The following is a 24,407-nucleotide window of genomic DNA, read 5'->3' as shown; positions in this document are numbered from 1 at the left end:
TGGCTGCGTTGCCATGTCAGCCTTGCCTACCATCGTTAGCTTAACGGTGTTCTCCATATGTGCCCTCCTACTCTCGTGTTTCTTTATTTTCTCAGATAAATGTTTCATATCGCTTACTCCAGAAACAGTCTACACCGTGTCTGTCCCAGCCGTTTTACAGAGCAAACACGGGGAGCAATAAAAAGTATTTGCATGACTAGATCCAGCTAGCCAAAACTTCCTCTTGTCACAGTTATCCACCGCACTTAAGCATGCTCACTGGGCATCAGATTCGACGACGCTGATTGGATAAATTTCTGTTGCTATGTCGAATCTCTTGTCGGTAATTGGCTGCTCTGCCGCACTAGAGGGGCGATTTCTCTGGTGCCCCAGCAGCTCAGCAGAGATGAGCAGGAAACTATTTTCCCCGAAAATTCTATTTAATATTTTGTACATGACATGTAATTGCGAATCTAAACACGCATGGTGCTAAAAATAACTGATTATTGTTTATTTTAAAGGTCCCATATTATGCTATTTTTCAGTCACGTCATATAGGTCTCAGAAGCCCAAAAACATAGTATTTAAGTTTGTTCGCCCCAAAATCATCCTTTGTTCGGAGTTTCAGTGGTTGAAAAATTCATTCTCACCAGCCCTCCTCAGAACAAGCTGTTTCTGGGCCTGCTTCCAGGTATGCAAATGAACGCATCTGTCCACTCCCCCTCCCCTCTCTGGGAGAGGATGCGCTCAGTGCTACATTGGTGTCAGAAGTGGGATGGCGCTCGCCCGACTGCAGATGGAGGAAGAACTGAGGGAGCTCCAACAAGCTGTCACCGAGGGACTGAGCCGCCTCTTGGGAGCAAACCCAAGAGGAAAAGAGCCGACCCATAATCCCCGACAGCTCCACCACACCAAGAACCCGCCGCGGCGAAACGGTGGGCCGCCACGGGCAGCAGCTGCTAGCAGGAGAGATGCTCTGCCGGCTGCCGGAGCATCTCCCCAGCCTCCGGCAGCCAGCCAGGGGGTTCTGGAGTGGCGGTTCCCTTCTCTCGTTTCCTGGAGCTCAGCTTCTCGGTGCGGGCGCCGGGCAGACTCGTGCGAAGTGACCAGGCTCATGGCACCGGTAGCAGCTGTCTGGAGAGCGGCAGCGACGTAGGCGGCTCGGTCTCTCGCTCCTCTTCTTCCCCAGGCCCACACTCAGCCATCCTGACGTGCGGCTTGAACGCGCAAGTCGTGGGGGGCCGGGACGTGAGCGCGTGTTCCGCTCTCTCGGCTTCTCGTAGTGCCTCGCTGAGTGTTTGCTTTCCACACAGCAGCGGCGCCGGGCGGCTCCCCACTCTCGGCTGGTGGTGCCCGGCAGCTGACTGCCGGCAGCTGGGGAGATGCTCTGGCAGCCGAGGCACTACGAGAAGCCGAGAGAGGCTCACGTCCCGGCCCCCACGACTTCCGCGTTCAAGCCGCACGTCAGGATGGCTCAGAGCAGGCCCGGAGAAGAAGAGGGGCAAGAGACCGAGGCGCCTCCGTCGCCTCGTCGCCGCCGCTCTCCAGACAGCTGCTACCGGTGCCATGAGCCTGGTCACTTCGCACGAGCCTGCCCGGCGCCCACACTGAGAAGCCGAGCTCTGGAAAACGAGAGAAGAGTGGCGCTGTGAGGGAACCGCCACTCCAGAACCCCCTCCCTCACCCAGGACAACGCACGCTGGTAGGACAGTGCGGAGGGGGGGCACAGTCAGGGGAGGAGTTAAATCCGCTTATTTCGTCATAAGCGGACCCAAATCAAAATCGGATGTTTGAGCAGGCGTTTTCACAAAATGTGGTGTAGCAAGGCAGGGAGGAAACAGACAGTTTTCAAATTCGAACCTCATAATGAGCTACTGCAACTCACACTACTGTAAGAACACTTTCACAAAGTGAGGTTTGCATAATATGTCCCCTTTAAAAAATATTTATTTTAAAAATGAAAAATCAAAAACGCCGGGTGGGGTTAGAGTGCCTGTATAACAGAGTGGCGACAACTGGGGATTTGACGCCATTTTGTTTCCATTCACTCAATATGGGACTCACAGCGCGAGGTGCACATTCACGAAAACTAGCTATTTGTGGATTGCTTACTGATTTCAAGACATGTTTTGGACAAAATACTTTACTGACTTGTTTTGTCTGGATGTCTAAGGTTGGATTATGGCCGTTTTTTGTGGAATATTTTCATGTGTGACTAGTTTTGAGCCTTCAAAGGTGAGTTGTGCTGTTTACATTATTTGCTGTTTGTTGGACAAATGTGTTTATATTACCTGCTGTGGTAATCACATCTGAAAGTGGTTTATACCAGCGGATTCATGAGAATCTAAGCTTTCCATGGGTGTATAATGTTTCTATCATCGAGTTTGCAGCTTCGGTCAATTTAGCAAAATACGTTTGCACATACGGGCCGCTGAAGTTTAACGGGGTAACCGTTAACATGCCATATGTCAATGTGAGTGCACATTGACATATGGATGTCATCACTGCAGGACTGTGATCAATCACATAAACTTTCAGGCAGATTGCAGTATGTAGACGGCTTTTATACTGCACATCATGCTTCATGATGAACCATCAAAGTTCAGTCAGCCCCTCTGACCACACCCTTTGAGTTAAATTTGCAATTTTCATAAATATTCAACCTAAATGCGTGTTGTATATATGTCAGAATTTCAGGTGTTGTGTAGTTACCACCTGTGAAGAATTAATTGCTGAAAATGACCAAAATCAGACATTCAATTCAAAATGACAGACTTCCTGTTGCGTTTAGAACATGACACCAAAAGACATTTTTGTTCACACTGACATATGCATGGCAAATTTCATAGTTGTAGGTTAAACTTGTCCTCTTTGTGACTTTTTTTAATAGCACTGCATGTGCACACCTTTGTCACTGATTTCTAAATAGAACTGTTTTAATAAAGTTGACAAGAAAAGAAAAGTACTAAATTGAAATAATGAGCAACCATTAACAATTAAAGAACATAACCTTTTTCTCTGGGTTCCCCAAATTGAGGGATGGTACAGCCCCTGGCCTGAGAAGCTTGTGTTGAGCATGTTTTGAGAGGATGAAGTCCTCCTCCCTGAAATGGTTGCTGCAGACATAATTATGATCATCTCCTCTTGGTCCCCACCGCTTCTCTACTGATGGCCTGTATCCATTGATCTCTCAGTGTGCTGTCCTTGGACTGCTTGGGAAACCTGAAATGTGTGGCATATTATAATCCATCCATAGACAATGATGCACTGTGACTGTCACTGAATACTGATAGTCACACCAGCTTACACTGTACAGTTAGTGATTCAGCTAAACTGGCTGAGTGCAGCACTCAAGCCAGGATCAGAAGGAGTTTCTGTTTGCAAACAAAGAAGCAGAGCAAATTTGAGGCAGAATGTCCCAAAATAAAGAGCCACTTACTTATGAAAGGAAATATTACAAATGGATTGGTGCAGGAGATGGCAGCACACGACTTCACCATGGTCAGATATTAGCCACATCCACCTGAAACCATAACAACAGAGACACTTAAATTAACAGGTTCATGATGTGATGATTGCAAGGTGAGTGTCAGCACGTTTCCTTTCACTTACATTCCAGAGAAGGAATCACAAACTGGTGGCATTGAAGGAGCTATCATACGTCACTGCATAGCACTGACCAGTTACCACTTCTGTCAGTGTCAGATATGATCATGCCGTGCTGTTCACCTTCTCAAACAGATTTCTAGTTCATTAACACATATTCTCTGATGACAAAAATAGCCTTGTCACCCGTCACCAGGTCAGAGTGAGACCACAGGCACAGGGGGAATGGCGAGCCATGAGCATGACAGCGAACTGGGCGCTCTCCTGAGGAGAGTCTGCTCAGTCACTGAAAAACCCAGCCAGTGCTGGTCTAGGGCCTCCTGGCCTGGTGTTCTCAACGTATTTCAAGCATTGTGACTTGATTCCAACACAGAAGTTTACTGTACCTTGGTAAATAACGAAACACAAAGTCACATACCGTGCTGGCGTTCCACTCTGAAACCACTTCTTGCCACTACCGGAAGTCAGCTCCTATTTACCGTTTCTCAGCGGCCAGTGAGCGGTCTAGCTCTATACGTAATTGGGTCTAGGTGTATATATATATATATATATATATATATATATATATATATATATATATATATATATATATATATATATATATATACGTCATTGGTTCAAACCATAGACATACAAAAAGAGTAGACGCCGCATCGACCGCTACTGTCTATTGGGGCTGACGAGCGGTGGGGCCGCCATCTTGGTCCGGTCATCCGCTTCACTCAGTGCTGTTTGCATTTAATCCATCTTAACTCTGAATATTAAACTGATTTTCACGCGTTTTTTATTTTTATTTTTTTGCTGCAAACATCATACATGTAGCTATAATACAGGACAAATGGTTCGGCGTATTTTAATATTCATAGTGGGAATAATAGATAATAATAATAATAATAGGTATTAGAATATTCTGATCATGGCAGCAAAGTCAATTATTTTAATAATTTGAAGAGACAATATATGATTACAATATATATACATATATAAACAAAATACTGACTAATGAACACATATTTCTATATAAAACAATAGATAGAAGTTATATATCAGAGAAAATAAATATATATAAATCATAGATGGAGTATCAACATCATTCACATATATATAATAGATAAAAGTTATGTATCAGAGAAAATCATCCTACATATATAAATCATGTATGAAGTGTCAATATAATCAATATATCAGAAAACTGACTAATGTGTTCATTAATCAGTATTTTGTTTATATATGTATATATGGCGTAATCATATATTGTCTCTTCAAATTATTAAAATAATTGACTTTACTGCCATTATCTGCTTCTCTAACATATATCAGTGTGTGTGTGTTTACAGTGTTTGCAAAATACCTGTCTACAGTCGAGCTTAATATCAGAATATTCTATTACCTATTATTATTATTATCTATTATTCCTGCTATGAATATTAAAATACGCCGAACCATTTGTCCTGTAACATAGCTACATGTATGAAGTTTGCAGCAAAAAAATAAAAATAAAAAACGCGTGAAAATCAGTTTAATATTCAGAGTTAAGATGGATTAAATGCGCTGTCAAACAGCGCTGAGTGGAGCGGATGACCGGACCAAGATGGCGGCCGTATTTCTCGCTGCGCAGCAGCCCGAGCGGCATCTGCTCTTTATTATGTCTAAGGTTCAAACAGCCTCAAATTTGAATGAATGGAAAAACCTGCAGACACTCGGTTTCTGGGTATTTATTAAATTATTTTAAACAGAAACGTCTCAATGCATCAGTGTGTTTTTATTTCATAAATATCTACATTTCATTGTATCGTAGTTTTCAGGCCAGTCAGAGATGATGGAACACAAATTATCTGTTGGAGTCCAGTTTGTTGTTGTGCAGTGATCCTTCCTGCGCATGTGCAGATCATTTCGAGCGAGCCCATTGGTTGACGAAGATGTCGACGACTGATGATTACAAAAGAGCGTCAGAGGTGGGAGGGTGAGTAGTGGACACAGGAGGGAGGAGAGTGTGATGACCAGGTTAAGGTTGGGGCATAGTGCACTAAATAAAACACTGAAACTGATTGGGAAGCACCAGACTGGTTTATGTGAGGGTTGTCAGGAGGAGGAAGAGTCGGTGGAACATGTAGTTCTGAGGTGTAGAAGATATGAGGTGCAGAGAGGGGAGCTGATGGATAGGATAAAGGAGTTAGGGGTGCAGGAATTTACACTGAAAGAGATGCTAAGTATGGAAGAGAGGGCGCAGGTTAGGGCACTGATGGATTTTTTAAAGGGGACCGGGGTTTATAATAGAATATGATGGTTAGGTAGGGATAATGATAGGAATAAGGGGTGGTAGTTGGTTTTGGTGTGGAGAGTGCAAGTTAGAGGTTTTTTTTGTTTGTTTGTTTATTTGTTTGTTTGGGTTTTGTTTGGTCTTTGTAGTGTGTGTTTGTAGATTTGATAGTTTGAACTGGGTCGGGTAAAGCATAGATATATACAAACACTAGATGTCTCGAGACGGAGTCGGCGGCGTCGTCACTTGGCGGCCATCTTAGGACAGGGGACTGCTCTGGCGCACTGTACTGTAGTCAATGGTAAGGTGGATGATTTCCTCACTTTAACACTCATAACTCGCTCAATTCTTGATTGATTTACAAACGGTTTAGTTTATTACAAACCTTATTAACGTGGCTATGATTCAGGCTCAATTCCGAAATCGCAGCTTTTCGTTTTGAAAAATGCGGCATAGTTGTGTGTCTTTTCTGCCTGGCTACTTACATTGAAGATGGTGTTACTCACAATCTGATTTTCAATTATTAGGTTTTCCTGAGACCAACGTTTTTTGAGAACCGAATCTTTAGGTGAAATTACATTCTTTGTGGTTGTGGTTGTATTTATTTGCTTGTTAAGAGACTTTGATTGAGACCTTAGACTTATTGTTTGTATACATCTATGCCTGGATTAGTTAGCCTGCAGCCGAAATGCATTGTGGGTAATGTAGGCACCGGGTTCATGAAAGAAAAGACATCATCTCTTTTTGTTGTGCATTGATTTTGGTGGAGCTTTGTTTTTATCTGTGCATTAGAAAGCTGATAGTAATAAAGAAGTGCAATGCTAAATATTAAAATTACATTTACATCCATTTATGCTGAAAAAAGCTGATATCTGTGTTCATTATTATATGAATTCAATGGTTTTAATTATTCTTATGTAAGCAGTAAAACAAGTACATCTCTGACGTTTAGAACAAACCAAGCTGTTGTAAAATCGGTTGAAAATTGAGCAATCTACAGTGATTTTAAAATCCATGCTCCATTGACTTTAATGTTATGAGTGATCGAGCAACCCTGTCCCAAGATGGCCGCCATGTGGCGACGTTGCTCCCCATAGGCTGACAGCGCTCATGAGCCATCTAGTGTTTGTATATATCTATGGGGTAAAGTCTGTAAGTCTACTGTCTAAGAATAGACAACAGAGAAATAGTATAGCATGTATTCTAATCAATGGATTAGAGTGTAAAGATTCTAAATTATTGGAAAAAGAAGTGTACACATTTTACTCTAAATTGTATTCCACTCAATTCTCTCAAACAAATTGTAACAATTTATTTGACAAAATAGGTCATTTAATCCCCAAAATTGATGAAACATACTATGAATTTTGTGAATCTGACCTTAAAATTGAGGAATTAGACGCAGCTATTAAAAAAATGCCTTTAAACAAAGCCCCAGGATCTGATGGCCTTACAGTCAACTTTTTAAGATTTTTCTGGGATGAGGTGAGAGAAATACTGTTCAAAGCTTTGGTAGAATGCATTAACAAAAAGGAATTAATGACAACTATGAAGCAAGGAATAATTACGTTAATCCCTAAACCAGGAAAAGATAAAAGAATACTGGACAACTTAAGACCAATAACATTACTGAATACGGACTATAAAATCTATTCTGGCTCTATTGCAGCAAGACTTAAAAAGGGGGTATCAGACATAATTAGCGAAACTCAATCTGGTTTTCTCAAAGATAGACTTATTCACAACAATATTAGACTTGTTTTGGACTTAATTGAGTATAGGGATCTGATTAATGATGATAGTTTGATTTTTTTCCTTGATTTTTACAAGGCATTTGATTCAGTAGAGCATCCCTTTATTCTAGAAACACTCTCGCATTTCGGATTTGGTGAAAAATTTAGAAGATCTATAAATATGTTATACAATGATATAAACAGTTCAGTGATCTTAAAGCATGGGTCTTGTAACAGGTTTGCTATAAAAAGGGTATTCGACAGGGATGTGGAAGTTCTCCTCTTTTATTTATAATGGTTGCAGAGATGCTTTCTATTTTAATTAAAGATAGTGAAGTAACAGGAATTGATATAATGGATAAACAATTGATTATAAGTCAACTAGCTGATGACACCACTCTTTTTTGAAAAATAAAGACCAAATCCCTTTGGCCTTACAAACAATAAGTACTTTTTCTAAGGCTTCTGGTCTACAACTAAATTTAAATAAATGTGAATTACTTGCGCTAAAGGATGACTCTCAGCAATCATTATACAACATACAAGTTAAGAATGAAGTAAAATATTTGGGAATTGTCATAACAAAAAACAAAATCATTTCTGACAAGGTAAATATTTGGGATAACATTAACAAATGCAAATCAACACTTAATAGATGGTTACAAAGAGATCTTTCCATATTTGGGAGAATATTGCTAACCAAAATGGACAGCCTTTCCAGACTTATCTACCCAGCGTACTCTCTTCCAATGAATCATAAGATGATAAAAGCTATTAATAACATAAATTTTAATTTTATATGGAGGAATAAATGTCATTACATAAGTAAAAACGATATGGTTCAATCCTATAAAGATGGCGGAGGAAATGCAATAGACTTTGATAATATGAATGGTTTATTGAAACTTAAATGGCTGAAAAACTTGCTTAACAATATTCACTCTATTTGGTACTACATACCCAACATGATTTTAATAAGATGGGAGGAATTCACTTGTTATTGAAATGTGATTTTGAATTTAGCAAACTACCAGTGAAGCTTTCTGATTTCCATCAACAGACCCTTCTCTATTGGAAGTTAATCTTTAAACATAATTTCACACCACATAATTCTCCGATATGGAACAACTGGTACATAACTATCAATAGAAAATCGTTCTTTACAAATGACTGGTTTTCTAAAGGTATATGGGCTGTTGCCCATCTTTTAAATGATGAAGGAAACTTCTTGCCGTATGATGTTTTTTGTGAGAAATTTCAAATTGAATGTACGAAGAGAAAATATAGCCAAACAGTTAAAGCTATTCCAATAACATTGCAGTCTACGGTTAGACAGGATATGTACTACTCAAATGTTAAACCAGATTTAAGACATTTATTAATTAATGGCATTGACTTCTGCGATCGCAAATGCAACAACAAATTTATAAGGAACTCTTTAGTAAAATGCAGCTTTCCTAGCTCTGTAAGAAGAAATTATATTTTAAAGGATTTAGAAAAGAAAAAATTGAAAAAATTAGATGTCGATATCTGGCTTTCCCTATTCCATTCAAAATGAAAGAAGTCCACTTCAAAATTTTGAACAAAATATACCCAACTAATGAATTTTTAAAAAACAAATTCAAATAGAAACTGGAAATTGTTCCTTCTGTGATACAGAAGATGAAAACCTTGAACATCTCTTCTTTAATTGTAGAATAGTACAGATGTTCTGGCAGGACTTTGAAAGTTGGATGCAATCAAAGGGAATTTGTGGAATTACACTGACTGATAAAAACATCAAATTTGGGATAGATATTAATAACAACAAAATAGACTATGGTGTGAACAATTTATTAATACTCTGCAAACATTTTATACATAAATGCAGATTTATGAAAATTAAACCAACTCTAACCCACTGGAGGAATGATTTTAAGCTCTTTGCTAAATCCTTAAATTTGATATTGCATAAGAATGCTGGTCTTCTTGAAACTTTTGTAGCGAATTTAACTTGACTAACTGATTCCATTTATAACATGATTTATTGTTTGTATTTTCTTTCAACTGCCCCCTTGCTCTTTGTTGTATCTGTTTTTGTTTTTTGTTGTATGTTGTTAATCTATATTTCAGATGATAGAATTTGGTGGTACCTAATTAATGTATCCTGTTCAAAATTTAAATAAAAACCTTAATAATAATAATAAAAAAAAAAAAAAAAGTCTACTGTCTGGTCCACACTCCGGAACAGAAGGTGGCGGTAATGCACCAAGAAGCTGGATGCCAACCGCCGTAAAACAAGAAGAAGAAGAAGAAGAAGAAGAAGAAGAAGAAGAAGAAGAAGAAGAAGAAGAAGAAGAAGAAGAAGAAGAAGAAGAAGAAGAAGAAGAAGAAGAAGAAGAAGAAGAAGAAGAAGAAGAAGAAGAAGAAGAAGAAGAAGAAGAAGAAGAAGAAGAAGAAGAAGAAGAAGAAGAAGAAGAAGAAGAAGACGCACTAAACCCTCTCCGGTCCGGTCGTACCGGAGCAGTTAGTTTCCTTTCCCGGATCCGTTTTGTGTTGAACCCGGTGAAGAGTGGAACGTGTGTCCGCCGACAGAAGCAGCTTAAAGTCTGTGAGGTTGAGTTTGAGCAGCACCGACGTGGATTTGTGCCGGAAACAGGTGAAGACGGACTGCGAGCTACCAGTGAGCCGCTTCCAGCAAACACAGTCCGTCCGATTCGAGGTCTTCTCCGGCATCTGGAGGGACATGAACTTGTCACATCGTCTGGTAGGTTCACACTCACAACCTTTCTACATTTTCACACACAGCTTCGTGAACTGTCACAGACTCATCAACTTCATTTACATGAACGTGAAATACACTGACTAACTTACAGCATTAACAGTTTTCTACTAGCATTCCTGTCTTCAATCAGCTGCAGTAGCATCTTTATATTCTATTTATTCTCTTTTCCATGCCTGTTTTCTGTCTGTGTTCCTTATTGTTATAAGTTTAAGTTAATTTCCATCAGTTTTATGTGAAACTGAAAACAGATGAAAGTCAATCACTGAGTTGAAATGTGTCCTCTGTGTTGGCTGATGAACATCTAGGACACTTTGACACTTGCGTATAGAGTGGCATCCTAATGAAGATGTGTTTGATGTGACAGGTGATTGGCAGGAGGAGGAGAGTCTGACGGAGGAGCAGAGGAACGTTGTCAGCCATTTGGTGTGAGCTCAACAACGGAGGAAACATGGATTCTTCACGAAAAGTAAGAAACATACCACTGCAATATTATTATCAATAATTTACTAGCTGCTTGTCAAACATTCTGAAAATGTGTTACATGGTGATATCAGTCAGTAACGGAAGAAAAGTCTTGTTTTCAATCGCGGTGTTCAGTAAGGTAAGGAGCAGCATTTTCTTTGGTAGAGAATAATACTTTTGAGTATTGTGAGTTTACTACTTGAGGAATTTCATTCATATTTCGCACACTAAGCCTGTTGGTAATGTAGATGTGCCTTTTGGGGTGTATGACCTTGACCTGACTGCTTTTTTTTGTAGTGAAGATGTATCATTTTGTAGGTGTATCGTTCAGTGTATATTATTATTTCTTGCACTTAGAGGTACTATATATAAGGCGGGGGATGTTTTAAGCGGAGCGTGATTATTTCTTTTTCCCATGTCAATGTGAATGGAGACCCTGGTGCAGACCCACAATTCAGTTGCTGAATTAAACAAGTCATCTGGCCTGGTATCAGCATCTTATCCCCAGGAGATACTGGAAAGTGTTTGCGGTGAAAGGGACATGTGAAATGACCTTTCTGCAAGCACGACCTGACTCTGGACATTGGTGTTGTATGCTTAATATTTTACATTGATCCAATAAGGTAACTTCATGAAAAATCTGGGGATCAACAGATCCCAGTGGTACAGTCTCATCAGTCCCAGCTCTGCTTTGTGTGTCTTGGTGATTGACAAATATTACGACCCAATATTCTAAAACTACAGTGCAGAAAGTTGAAAACTGTTGACCAGGGAAAATTTTTTTGTTGACATTGCGAGTGTGTTGTCACATGTCTATGTTTCTAATCGCAGAGCTGCTAACATGTCTGCAGTCTCTTGATCTTGTTCCAACCTACTACATGTAATTGAGACATTTGGATGACATTTTTTCGCAATTCCATTTCACTCATGGCCTCTGTATCTTTTTCTATTGCTACAGAAATGTAAAAACAACAATGGAGTCAGATGTCGGACCTCTGAAGAGGATTATGATAGTTCCCCAACCACAACAAACAGAGATGAATCGCTGAATTGTGAGCAATGTGGCAAGACTTTTATCACAGCAACAAAGCTAAGAATTCACCAACGTATTCACACTGTGGAGAAACCGTTCAGTTGTGATCAGTGTGGGCTTACTTTCACTTACAAGTGTAGACTAACAGCACATCAAGTCGTTCACAGTGGAGTTAAAGCATTCAGCTGTGATCAGTGTGGGAAGACATTTACACGGATGAGTGATGTAAAAAGCCATCAACTCATCCACAGTGGAGTGAGACCATTCAGCTGTGATCAGTGTGAGAAGACTTTTATTAGCAAGAGTAAGTTGACAAGACACCAACTCATTCACAGTGGAGTTAAATCATTCAGCTGTGATCAGTGTGAGAAGACTTTTACTTCTAAGAGTTATTTAACAGCACACCAACTCATTCACAGTGGAGTTAGACCATTCAGCTGTGATCAGTGTGGGAAGACTTTCACTTACAAGAGTAAGTTAACAAAACACCAACTCATCCACAGTGGAGTTAAATCATTCAGGTGTGATCAGTGTGGGAAGACATTTTCTCAGAATGGTGATTTAAGAAGTCATGGACTCATCCACAGTGGAGTGAGACCATTCAGTTGTGATCAGTGTGGGAGTACGTTTATTACCAAGAGTAAGCTAACAAGACACCAACTCATTCACAGTGGAATTAGACCATTCAATTGTGAGCAGTGTGGGAGGACTTTTACTCGGATGCAAAAGTTCAAAGACCATCAACTCGCCCACAGTGGAGTTCGACCATTCAGCTGTGATCAGTGTGGGAAGACGTTTATTCGAATGGATCATTTAAGAAAACATAAACTTACCCACAGTGGAGTTCGACCATTCAACTGTGATCAGTGTGGGAAGGCTTTTACTCGAGTGGATCATTTAAAAAAACATCAACTCACCCACAGTGAAGTTAGACCATTCAGCTGTGAACAGTGTTCGAAAACTTTTACTCAAAATGAACAGTTATTGAACCATCAGTGCCCACAGTCAGAGAGAAGCGGTATCACTGTGACTCTTGTGAAAAAAGTTTCAAGCACCAACGGAACCTAAAATGTCACCAACGCATCCACACTGGACATGATGTGTACGCATGTGATCACTGTGGCAAACCATTTATAAAGTATGCACTGTTAAAATCCCATGAAGTTACCCACACCGGGGTTAAACCATATCAATGTGACCAGTGTGGGAAAGGCTTCAACTTCAATGCCAACCTAAAAGTTCATCAACGTGTCCACACAGGGGAGAGACCACACAGATGTGAGAAATGTCACAAGACTTTTGTGACAGCAACACGGTTAAGAATTCACCAACGTATTCACACTGTGAAGAAACCATTTGTTTGTGAGCAATGTGGGAGGACTTTTACTCGAGTGGATCATTTAAAACAACATCAACTCACCCACAGTGAAGTTCGACCATTCAGCTGTGATCAGTGTGGGAGGACTTTTACTCGAATGGATTATTTAAAGAAACATCAACTCACCCACAGTGAAGTTCGACCATTCAGCTGTGATCAGTGTGTGAAGACTTTTACGCGAATGGATTATTTAAAAAAACATCAGCTCACCCACAATGAAGTTCGAACATTCAGCTGTGATCAGTGTGGGAAGACATTTACTCAAAATGAACAGTTGTCGATCCATCAATGCCCCCACTCTGGGAGAAAGCTGTACCACTGTGATTCCTGTGAAAAAGCTTCAAGCATCAACGGAACCTAAAATCTCACCAACGCATCCACACTGGACATAATTTGTACACATGTAATCACTGTGGAAAATCATTTGTAAAGTACGCACAGTTAAAATCCCATGAAGTTACCCACACTGGGGTTAAACCATACCACTGTGACCAGTGTGGGAAAGGCTTCAACTACATTACCAGCCTAAAAATTCACCAACGTGTTCATACTGGGGAAAGACCACACAGATGTGTACAATGTCGCAGGACTTTTATCACAGCAACACAACTAAGAATTCATCAACGTATTCACACTGTGGAGAAAGTGTTCAGCTGTGATGAGTGTGGGAAGACTTTCACTGAAGTGGATCAGTTAAATAACCATCAAATCACCCACAGTGAAGTTAAACCATTCATCTGTGATCAGTGTGAGATGGCTTTTACTCAAGTGGATCAGTTAAATCAACATCAACTCACTCACATTGAAGTAAAACCATTCAGCTGTGATCAGTGTGAGATGACTTTTACTCAAGTGGATCAGTTAAATCAACATCAACTCACCCACAGTGAAGTAAAACCATTCAGCTGTGATCAGTGTGAGATTACTTTTACTCAAGTGGATCAGTTAAATGACCATCAACTCACACACAGTGAAGTTAGACCATTCGGCTTGGACCAGTGTGGGAAGACTTTTACTCAAAATGAACAGTTATTGATCCATCAATGCCCACAGTCAGGGAGAAAGCAGTATCGCTGTGACTCCTGTGAAAAAAGCTTCAAGCACCAAAAGTACCTAAAATGTCACCAACGCATCCACACTGGACATAAATTGTACACATGCGATCACTGTGGCAAACCGTTTGTAAAATATGCACAGTTAAAATCCCATGAAGTTACCCACACTGGGATTAAACCATTTCAATGTGACCAGTGTGGGAAAGGCTTCAACTACATTACCAGCCTAAAAAATCACCAACGTGTCCACACTGGGGAGAGACCATACAAATGTGAGAAATGTCGCAAGACGTTTATGACAGCAACACAGCGAAGCATTCACCAATGTATTCACACTGTGAAAAAACTATTCAGTTGTGATCAGTGTGGGAGGACATTTACTTTAAAGAGTACATTAACAAGGCACAGATTCATTCACAGTGGAGTTAAACCATTCAGATGTGATCAATGTGGGAAGACATTTACTGTCAAGAGTACTTTAACCAAACATCAACTCATTCACAATGAAGTTAAACCATTCAGCTGTGATCAGTGTGGAAAGAGTTTTATTGACAAGAGTAAATTAACAAATCACCAATTCATTCACACTGGAGTTAAACCTTTCAGCTGTGATCAGTGTGGGAAGACCTTTACTCGGTTGCATCAATTAAAAGACCATCAACACACCCACAGTGAAGTAAAACCATTCAAATGTGATCAGTGTGGGAAGACTTACACTCGGTTGAATAATTTAAGAAACCACCAACTCACTCACAGTGAAGGTGAACCATTCAACTGTAGTAGGTGTGTGAAAACCTTTACTGAAAATGAGCAGTTATTGATCCATCAATGCCCCCACTCTGGAAGAAAGCGGTATCACTGTGATTCCTGTGAAAAAAGTTTCAAGCACCAACGGAATCTAAAATGTCACCAACGCATCCACACTGGACATGATGTGTACGCATGTGATCACTGTGGTAAACCATTTGTACGGTATGCACAGTTAAAAGCCCATGAAGTTACCCACACCGGGGTAAAACCGTACCAATGTAACCAGTGTGGGAAAGGCTTCAGTTACATTGTCAACCTCAAAACTCACCAACGTGTCCACACTGGGGAGAGACCATACAGATGTGAGGAGTGTAATAAGACTTTTACAACTTTGGAGTATCTGAAAAAACACCAACAGATCCACACCAGTGAGAGACCATACAGATGTAACGAATGTAACAAGACTTTTACAACTTTGGAGTATCTGAAAAAACACCAACAGATCCACACCAGGAAGAGAACCTTCAATCAACGTCACAGTGAGGTATGTAAAAACTGGTCTCATAACATTGTACACACAGTTCTGCATTGGACATTTTGGATATTGCTATGACATTTTGTTGGAAACTGTTTTGACCAACTGTGGTCAGTCATAATATGTTAACACATTATCATCTGTTGTTCAGTCTAACCTGTGCTCATTTTGACGCAGAAATCTGGTCCAGGGTAGTCTTAGGATGCAGGTAAGATTAGGATTTTCTGACATGATCAGTATCACACACAAGTTTGCGGTGATGAAGACATCGCATCAGCATTACATATTCTGCTGGGATGTTGGATCTAAACCCAGCTTAACTCATCAGTTGCTTGCTGGCCTCATGTCAATGAACTTCATATAAGTCTCTGTCATGGTGCTCCTTTCCTAACTAAGGTTCTACAATAGTTTGTGCTTTCCAACACAAAAAAGTGTTGAAGGTGTAGTCAGAAACTCCACTTTATGGTGCAACTACATTAGGGTTACCATATTCTGTTTCTCTGAAAAGAGGACACACTCTCTCTCTCCCCCCCCCCAACCACACACACACACACACACACACACACACACACACACACACACACACACACCCACCACCACCACCACCACCACCACCACCACCATTTTTAGGGGTTTTCCATGGGTCAGGGGGCTTTCTGTACTTCAGTCAGTTAAACAGATATTCTAAATTCCCCAGAAAAGAACACTTTACCTGGATATACAGAAAAATAGCCCAAAACACTCACAAACAGTTGCTTTATAAATAATATATTTATTAATTTAAAGCAATTCTCCTAAACAATATAATCAGTTACATACAAATATGGCATGCTCTAGTCTTTAATAGTTATTGACTCAAGTTGTGTAGGAACACATGTATTCAGATGTTTAACAAATAAGAAATAATCATCTCTCTTAAGTCTGACACTTACACCTTAGTAAGGAAAAGTGAGGTAGAGTAACATTCTTCAAAATAACCTCCCAATTATCAGTTATGTAAAAATAGAAATAATGCCTCAAAATATTAAACAAAAAGAAAGAAGAGAAGTAGCCTATTCTTCAATGTTCAGTTAGGCCATTTTTCAAAATAATGTGTCTAATGGCAAATGAAAAAAATATAGAAATAATGCCTCAAGTCAACAGTCCTTTTTTCCTTCTCTTATTAGCTACAGAGACATAAGTCCCAGCTTTGCAGACTGTACATTGTGCCTCCCATTTGACACGACCCGGACGAAAACAGGGGTACTTCTTTCGCATTTCATCAATGAAATGACATTGCGTTTCGGCATTTTCTTTCGGTTCGAGTGTTCTCTCGCAGTGTGCCTACCTGCCTGTCAGCCTGCGAGGAGTGAGTGAGTGTGGAGCGTTCCGGGGTTCGGCTCAAACTCCCCCTCTCAGCGTGTTTCCAAAGGAACCATTCAACGTGAATGATAAATACACTGGTCTGTGACGCGCTCAAGCTAGGCAAGATCAAAAACCCGGACATTTGAAGGACTTTAAAACGCCGGCCGGACAGGCCGGACACCCTCTCAAAAGAGGATATTGTCCGGGCAAAAGAGGACGTATGGTCACCCTAAACTACATAATGCAGCTCATCTACAATAGATGATGTGTGTGTTAGGAGGGATATGATATCAGCAGATACTAAATATTTAATGACTCACCATGGATCGTGAGCCAAAAGTATTTTATTGGGACATCACCAGTTTAAACTCCTGTAGCCCTTCTATATCTATATGAGTGTTAATCTTCCTTGAAGATAGACCTTGACTTTCTCTGTGTTTGTGTGTTTGTTTTCCAAGCAGAGCAACACAGATGGACAAAACTCTCAGACTTGTCAGCACTCTGCCAATGGTGAACAGTGCTGTTGTGACCAGTGTGGACCAACGTCCAACCAACAAGGAACCCTGCAATGACACCAGCATATGCATAATGGACACAAACGGAACCCCTGCCAAGAAGATTTCCCCATGCCGGGGTCAGTAAAAGTTCATGACATCTCCCACAAAGTTAAAGTCCTTGAGCTCAAACTCCACAGAATTCACATTTAATCTTTGTTTATTGTCTTTGTTAATGTTGCACTCGATGAGTCATCATTTAATCGTCTGTCAGTGTTTTCTGAAATATTTCCTTAATTTCTTCTACAAAATAGAAATAAAGGATTAGCAAGTATAGTTCGTATAAGGAGCTGTTGCCGCTTGGAAATGTTTTCATATATCATTGCTTTTAAACTTTAAATCAATGACCAAGGAAAAAACAAGTGAAGGAGGCCACCAAGACACCTATGACTCCTATGAAGGAATTCCACTTTCAGCAGCTGACATGGGAGAGACTGTTCATCCATCCATCCATCCATCATCCATACACCACTTAATCATCATTAGGGTCGCGCTGAGGCTGAAGCCAATGCCAGATGACTGGGGGTGAAGGCAGGGGACACCTGGACAGGTTGCCAGTCTGTCGCAGGGCCACATATACAATCACATTCACATTCACACCTATGGGCAATTTAGAATGATCAGTTAACCTCAGCATATTTTTGGACCGTGGGAGGAAGCCAGAGTATCTGGAGAAAAGCCACGCATGCACAGGGAGAACATGCAAACTCCATGCAGAAAGATCCCAGGAAAGCCGGGACACGAACCAGGGATCTTATAGCTGGAAAATGAAAGTGCTGTTGATTCAAAAAGTAAACATAGAAATCAAGTACAGTGTCAATAAAGAGTAGTCACCCCCTTTAAAAGTTTTTCCCTTGTCATTCCTTTTGAACAGTAAATCATGAGTGACCAAAAAAGAGACTAGTGAAGGAGGTCACCAAGACACCTATGACTCCTCTGAAGGAGTTCCAGCTTCATCAGCTGAGATGTTAGAGACTGTTCATCCAACAACTGTTGTCTGTTTTTCACCAGTCAACGCTTTATGGAGACAAAGAGAAAGACTCTGTGAAGAAAAATTCTTAAGTCTGGACTAGAGTTCACCAGAAGACATGTGGAGACTCTGAAGTCACCTGAAGAAGGTTCTTTGGTCTGACTTTCTCTTTATACTTTGGTGCTCTGCTGTAGTGAGCAGACTGAAAATCCTGGTTTGAGCTTCATCACGATGAACCTACTTCCTTTTTAAAAAAATGAAATTGTAGCTTATGTATTGTTAAGTGTTGTCTTGTTCAGTTGTTTTAATGCTTAATCATTAAACTTTACTTCTGGCATTTCATTTAAATCCACCTCCACTGGCTCTTTTTTTCCTATAAAGTTTGGATATTTTGACTGGTATCAGTAAAGTTTTAGCTCAATATATTAAATGCTTTCCTCACTATTGAACTTCTTGCAGGGGTTTTGCACATTTAACTTTGAGAGTGTTTGATCACACCTGGAATTTCTACTGCTATTTCTTATCATGACATTAATTCAGAATCTGTGTAACAGGGTTTGTGGTGCAGCAGTGGTTTTGGGTGAAATTTATCTGTGATTTAGTATTAGGAATCTATAATATACCATATAGGGACTGTGCACATCAACTCTCCGAGGTACTAACGGACATCTTCAACACCTCACTTCAGGTAGCATCCATTCCCGCTTGCCTGAAGGCTGCCACTATCATACCGGTCCTCAATGTCTTCTAAAGTGACAGGCCTGAATGACTATCTGCCCATAGCCCTCACACCGATAGTCATGATGTGGTTTGAGAGACTAGTGATGGCCCACATCAAAAGTTCCATCGATGCCACTTTGGATCCCCACCAGTACACCTTCAAGAAAAACCGCTCCACTGACGATGCCATCTCTTCAGTGGTGCACACAGCCCTCACCCATCTGGAGAGCAGGAACACATGCATCCGTGTGCTCTACCTAGACTTCTCCTCCACCTTCAACACCATCATTCCACACACGCTAGTGGGAAACCTATCCACCCTGGGGCTCAGTCCTTCACTGGGGAACTGGGTCCTGGACTTCCTGACAGGCACGTGCCAAACTGTCTGGATTCACAACACCACCTCCTCCCCTATCCCTATCAACACTGGCTCGCACCAGGGCTGTGTGCTGAGCCCCCTCCTGTTCACCCTGCTCATGTATGACTGCTCTGCACAACATCCGAGCTGCCATATAGTGAAGTTCACGGACGACACAGCAGTGGTGGGATGCATCACAAACAATGATGAGTCCCACTACCGAGAGGAGGTAGAATTGCTGGTTGGCTGGTGCACAGACAACAACCTCTGCATCAACGTTAAGAAGACCAAGGAGATGGTGGTGGATTTCCGCAGAGCCAGACGTCCCCTCCGTCCCCTGCACATCGACGGCTGTAAGGGAGGTTTCCTAAACTGACTTGGATTCTGCACTGGTTCTGTGTTATCACCGGATTCACACAGGGAGTGTCGGCCAGAACACCACTTAAGGCCTGGTTTCTTCAGAGTATGAATAAAGGCACAGAGACGCCGTTGACTTTTACTCACTGGAACTTTAGTTGTGGTTGTGGTTTTTTTACATGCACACACAACCACGTCTGACGAGCTGACTTTCCCAACTGCTCTCTCATGCATCACTCACTCCTCTATCACGCAGCATACCATCATATGACATCACTCATCATGCTCGTTTCACATGGGCAATGCCCTGCCCCTTAAAGACCCCAATGACACAGAATATGTGAAATAAACGTAACATAGTGTGAACATGTATGAACTTTGGGGCCTTTTCTACAACGGCACTGACGTAGAAGTGGTCTCCACCTACAGATACCTGGGAGTACACCTGTCTGAGGACCTCACCTGGAGCCACAACACCTCCCAGCTGATTAAGAAGGCCCATCAGCGCCTCTACTTCCTCAGGAAGCTGCGGCGTGCCGGTCTGGGAGGCCCAGTCCTGCAGAGCTTCTACCGAGGGGCGGTGGAGAGCATCCTCAGCACTGGCATCACTGTGTGGCATGGCAGCTGCACGGCCACAGAAAGGAAGGCTCAGCAGAGGGTGGTGAAAGCGGCTCAGAGGACTGTAGGAGGCAGTCTGCCCACCACCACTGACATTTACACAAACAGATGCAGGAGGAGGGCCACCTCCATCCTGAAGGACCTCACCCACCCTGCACACAAACACTTCAACCTTCTCCCTTCAGGGAGAAGGTTGCGCAGCATCTGGCCCACAACCACAAGACTGAGAAACAGCTTCTTCCCTGAAGCTGTCAAGCTGTTGAACAGGTCTCTGTAGACTCTGTTTTCATATCATCACCACCACCTCTCCCCGCAAATACACATGCATGCACACATCCTCACATACACACACACACACAAGCATACACACATGCATGCACATATACATGCTCACACGCAAACAGGCACTCACATTCATACTGTCAGGGCCACACCAGCAAGGCAACAAGGAAGCAGGAGTTGTTTTTTTTTTGAAAAATAAATTTTTTTAATATACTTCAAAAAGCAAAATGATACAAAAATAAAGAACATAAGTTTAGGCCTATAAAAGAGGTCAATAAAACTAGAACCTAACTCAAACCAGCAAGAAACTAAACATCAAACAAAGACCTAACACAGTGAGACACAAGGGAACATATATAGTGGCTTGGCCAAACCAAATAATACAAAAGGGGAAAAACACAATAGACATTAACTAGAACTAATACAAAAGAAACTAATCGAATCTAAATCCCCCCCTCCAAAATGGCTGGTCTTGGTATGGCCCAATGAGCAGACACCAGGTTATGAGTGTCCTCCACCCTCGGCCTCGCCTTTCTTCTCAGCCGAAGGGATCTCCCACCAGCACGGTAACTCAAAAGCAGAAACGGTGATTAATACAAAATAAAACACAATTTTGACCAGCCCGACACTGCATAAATGTGTGCACTAAATACATACAGTGTGGGGCCAGAAATAAATGATAAATTAACCAATAAATGTGTGCTGTGTACTTAAATTAAGTGAAATGAATTGTTTGGGGTGTGGCTGACTGCAAATGAAAATAACCTGTGTAAATGAAATTAACTCAACTAAATGGTGAGGTGAGAGTGGACACTTTTTACCTATAGATGAAGCTATGTGGCCTTAGCCATCACCCATACACACACTGCACTACTGCACGAGGCTACGTATTTATTTACCTACAAAATATTGCACAAACTGTTGGTTCACTGCACATATATTTATGTTGCAGGTTTGTAGATATAGTGTGTCTCTTTATACTTATGTTGTCTTTATGAAAGTGTTTTTATGTTGTTTTGATGGCTGAAACCGGGACCAGGGTCCAATTTCGTATTGTTTCATGTGCAAATGTGAAATGATATGACAATAAAGAACCTCTGACCTTTATGTTTGACTTTGTTTTATTACCTCCGCCAGGAGGTTATGTAATCACCGGAGTTTGTCTTAGATTTTGGAGGTGATCCGAATCACCGTCTGGATCCAGGAATTTTCTGAAGGTCGAAGGACAATTGAGAGATGGCCGCCAGATGGCCTCAATTTTTTTTATCTTTGAACTCACCAAAGTGGAATAATAATCTCTAATTCTTTGTTCTTCTTGTCCATTAATGTATATTCTGAATCAATGACGTGTTGAGAAACAAGAGTGAAAGTTTGAGGTTTTTTATCTTTAATAGTTCCAAAGACACTGTTGTTCAAACAGCCTCAAATTTGAATGAATGGAAAAACCTGCATACACTCGGTTTCCTGGTATTTATTAAATTTATTGAATTTTTTAAAATAGAAACTTCTCAATACAGCAGTGTGTTTTTATTTCATAAACATCTACATTTCATTGTATCGTAGTTTCCAAGCCAGTCAGAGATGATGGAGCAGAAATTATCTGTTGGAGTCCAGTTTGTTGTTGTGCAGTGATCCTTCCTGCGCATGTGCAGATCATTTCGAGCGAGCCCATTGGTTGACGAAAACGTCGACGGCTGATGACGCACTAAACCCTCTCCGGTCGTATGGTTCGTACCGGAGCAGTTAGTTTCCTCTCACGGATCCGTTTTGTGTTGAACCCGGTGAATATTGGAACATGTGTCCGCCGACAGAAGCAGCTTAAAGTCTGTGAGGTTGAGTTTGAGCAGCAGTGACGTGGATTTGTGCCGGAAACAGGTGAAGACGGACTGCGAGCTGCTGCTGAGCCGCTTCCAGCAAACACAGTCCGTCCGCTTCGAGGTCTTCTCCGGCATCTGGAGGGACATCAACTTGTCACACATCTTCTGGTAGGTTCACACTCTCAACCTTTATACATTTTCACACACAGCTTCGTGAACTCTCACAGACTCATCAACTTAATTTACATGAAAGTAAAATGCATGGACTAACTTACAGCACTAACAGTTTTCTACCAGCATTCCTGTCTTGAATCAGCTGCAGTAGCATCTTTATATTCTATTTATTCTCTTTTTCCATTCCTGTTTTCTGTCTGTCTTCCTCATTTTTTATCAGTTGAAGTTAATTTGCATCAGTTTTATGTGAAACTGAAAACAGATGAAAGTCAATCATTGAGTTGAAATGTGTCCTCTTTGTTGGCTGATGAACATCTAGGACACTTTGACACTTGCGTATAGACTGGTATCCTAATGAAGATGTGTTTGATGTGACAGGTGATTGGCAGGAGGAGGAGAGTCTGACGGAGGAACAGAGGAACGTTGTCAGCCATTCTGTGTGAGCTCAACAACGGAGGAAACATGGATTCTTCACGAAAAGTAAGAAACATATCACTGTAATATTATTATCAATAATTTATTTAAAATGTCTGAAGTTTCTCCAGTTGGTTAGATGAGCCGACCAATGCCAGATAACGTTGGCTGGAGAGATGTAGCTCTGCAGACGCAGCTCTACTGAGGATATAATGGTGGACTGCTAGGAAGCTGCTTATTTTTTGTTCAAGGCCAAACTATCTGCTTGTCAAACATTCTGAAAATGTGTTACATGGTGATGTCGGTCAGTAACGGAAGAAAAGTCTTGTTTTCAATTGTGGTGTTCAGGAAGGTAAGGAGTAGCATTTTCTTTGGTAGAGAATAATACTTTTGGGTACTGTGAGTTTGCAGACCTTTTTCCTGCTCATGAAATACATATATAACACAGTGGAGGAAAGGAAACCCCCAAAGATATGATATGGGCCTGAAAGGAAATAATAAATGTTCTGCACTTATATAATGCTTTTCCACCTTTGTGGTACTCAAAGCACTTTACAGAGTTTTCATTCACTCTTTCACACACCAAATGTGACTGAGCTGCCATCAGGAGCAAATTCATGTTGAATGTCTTCCCCATGCGGCATGCATGCTGGAGGAGTCTGGTATCGGATTGGCTACCTTGCAGTTAGTGGACAACCCCTCATACCATCTGAGACACAGCCACCCTGTCACATTTCCTGCTGCTTGAGTGTTGTTGTTCAGAGACTGCATTTTTGAAAATAAATGCTATTTTAAATACCCCCAGTGTAATCAGTATCTGATAGTGTTGGAGGGATTTTACTGTGTGGTTCTCTGATCCTGGATGCTATGAATCAGCAGTGAGTCAGGTCGCAGTGGTCCACAACTTGCTGCGGGAGTCATAGAGTTGGGTGGCTGATGTGGGCAGACACCTGGAATGCTCATCTATGGCATTGTTTACTGGTTGTTGGGACATGCAACATCATCACTCTGACGGAGATGGAACTGAAGCTTGTACAGGGGCTCCAATGGTACCAGCTACATATTGTTGAGCTCACTTCTCGGCACAGCAAAGGTTCTGCAACCAAACTTTTGGAGATGGGGTGGACTGTTTTGGATGTAGACACCAGGAGAGTGAGGGATACTTCCGAGCCTCCTGCTGAGCTCCGTCGTGTTGGGGTCTTCTTTGTGAACAAGATGGTCACCTTTCACAGCTCTGACTGTTG

The 24,407-nt window shown here is 41.2% G+C and overlaps 3 protein-coding genes and 1 long non-coding RNA gene across 20 annotated transcripts in view; 3 read left to right on the top strand and 1 right to left on the bottom strand.

Moving 5' to 3' along the window:
* LOC110972752 (gastrula zinc finger protein XlCGF46.1-like) overlaps positions 1-18,771 on the top strand; it is a 39,122-nt gene extending 20,351 nt beyond the window's left edge. The window contains exons 2-4 of one of the 2 annotated variants that reach the window (XM_051950701.1): positions 10,707-10,808; positions 11,763-15,564; positions 17,361-18,771. In XM_051950701.1, the coding sequence (XP_051806661.1) occupies positions 10,791-10,808; positions 11,763-12,905 (1,161 nt within the window). In that variant the 5' untranslated portion in view covers positions 10,707-10,790 and the 3' untranslated portion in view covers positions 12,906-15,564; positions 17,361-18,771. The remainder of the gene's footprint in view (positions 1-10,706; positions 10,809-11,762; positions 15,565-17,360) is intronic. The other variant, XM_051950725.1, reaches the window with a different exon arrangement.
* LOC110971092 (zinc finger protein OZF-like) overlaps positions 1-24,407 on the top strand; it is a 117,758-nt gene that overhangs the window by 85,028 nt on the left and 8,323 nt on the right. The window contains exon 2 of one of the 11 annotated variants that reach the window (XM_051949312.1): positions 23,128-23,229. The exons of 9 other annotated variants lie outside the window; for them this stretch is intronic. In XM_051949312.1, coding sequence (XP_051805272.1) covers positions 23,212-23,229 — 18 coding nt within the window. In that variant the 5' untranslated portion in view covers positions 23,128-23,211. Of the gene's footprint in view, positions 1-17,357; positions 18,772-23,127; positions 23,230-24,407 lie in introns of those variants that run through there. One more of the 11 variants, XM_051948945.1, reaches the window with a different exon arrangement.
* LOC127534783 (uncharacterized) lies at positions 2,197-4,061 on the bottom strand. The gene is made up of 3 exons (XR_007943233.1): positions 4,004-4,061; positions 3,419-3,502; positions 2,197-3,201 (listed from the first exon to the last, which is right to left on the bottom strand). It is a non-coding gene; the product is annotated as an uncharacterized LOC127534783 (long non-coding RNA).
* snapc1b (small nuclear RNA activating complex, polypeptide 1b) overlaps positions 9,791-24,407 on the top strand; it is a 47,324-nt gene continuing 32,707 nt past the window's right edge. For 2 of the 6 annotated variants that reach the window (XM_051949942.1, XM_051949885.1), the window contains exon 1: positions 22,456-22,743. The gene's annotated coding sequence lies outside the window, so the exon portion shown is untranslated. Of the gene's footprint in view, positions 10,325-22,438; positions 22,744-24,407 lie in introns of those variants that run through there. The other 4 variants (XM_051949824.1, XM_051950006.1, XM_051949779.1 and 1 more) reach the window with 4 other exon arrangements.

Source organism: Acanthochromis polyacanthus, chromosome 1 (genome assembly GCF_021347895.1).
Source record: "Acanthochromis polyacanthus isolate Apoly-LR-REF ecotype Palm Island chromosome 1, KAUST_Apoly_ChrSc, whole genome shotgun sequence".
NCBI classification, from domain to species: Eukaryota; Metazoa; Chordata; class Actinopteri; family Pomacentridae; genus Acanthochromis; species Acanthochromis polyacanthus.
This window is presented reverse-complemented; position numbering and strand designations above follow the sequence as displayed.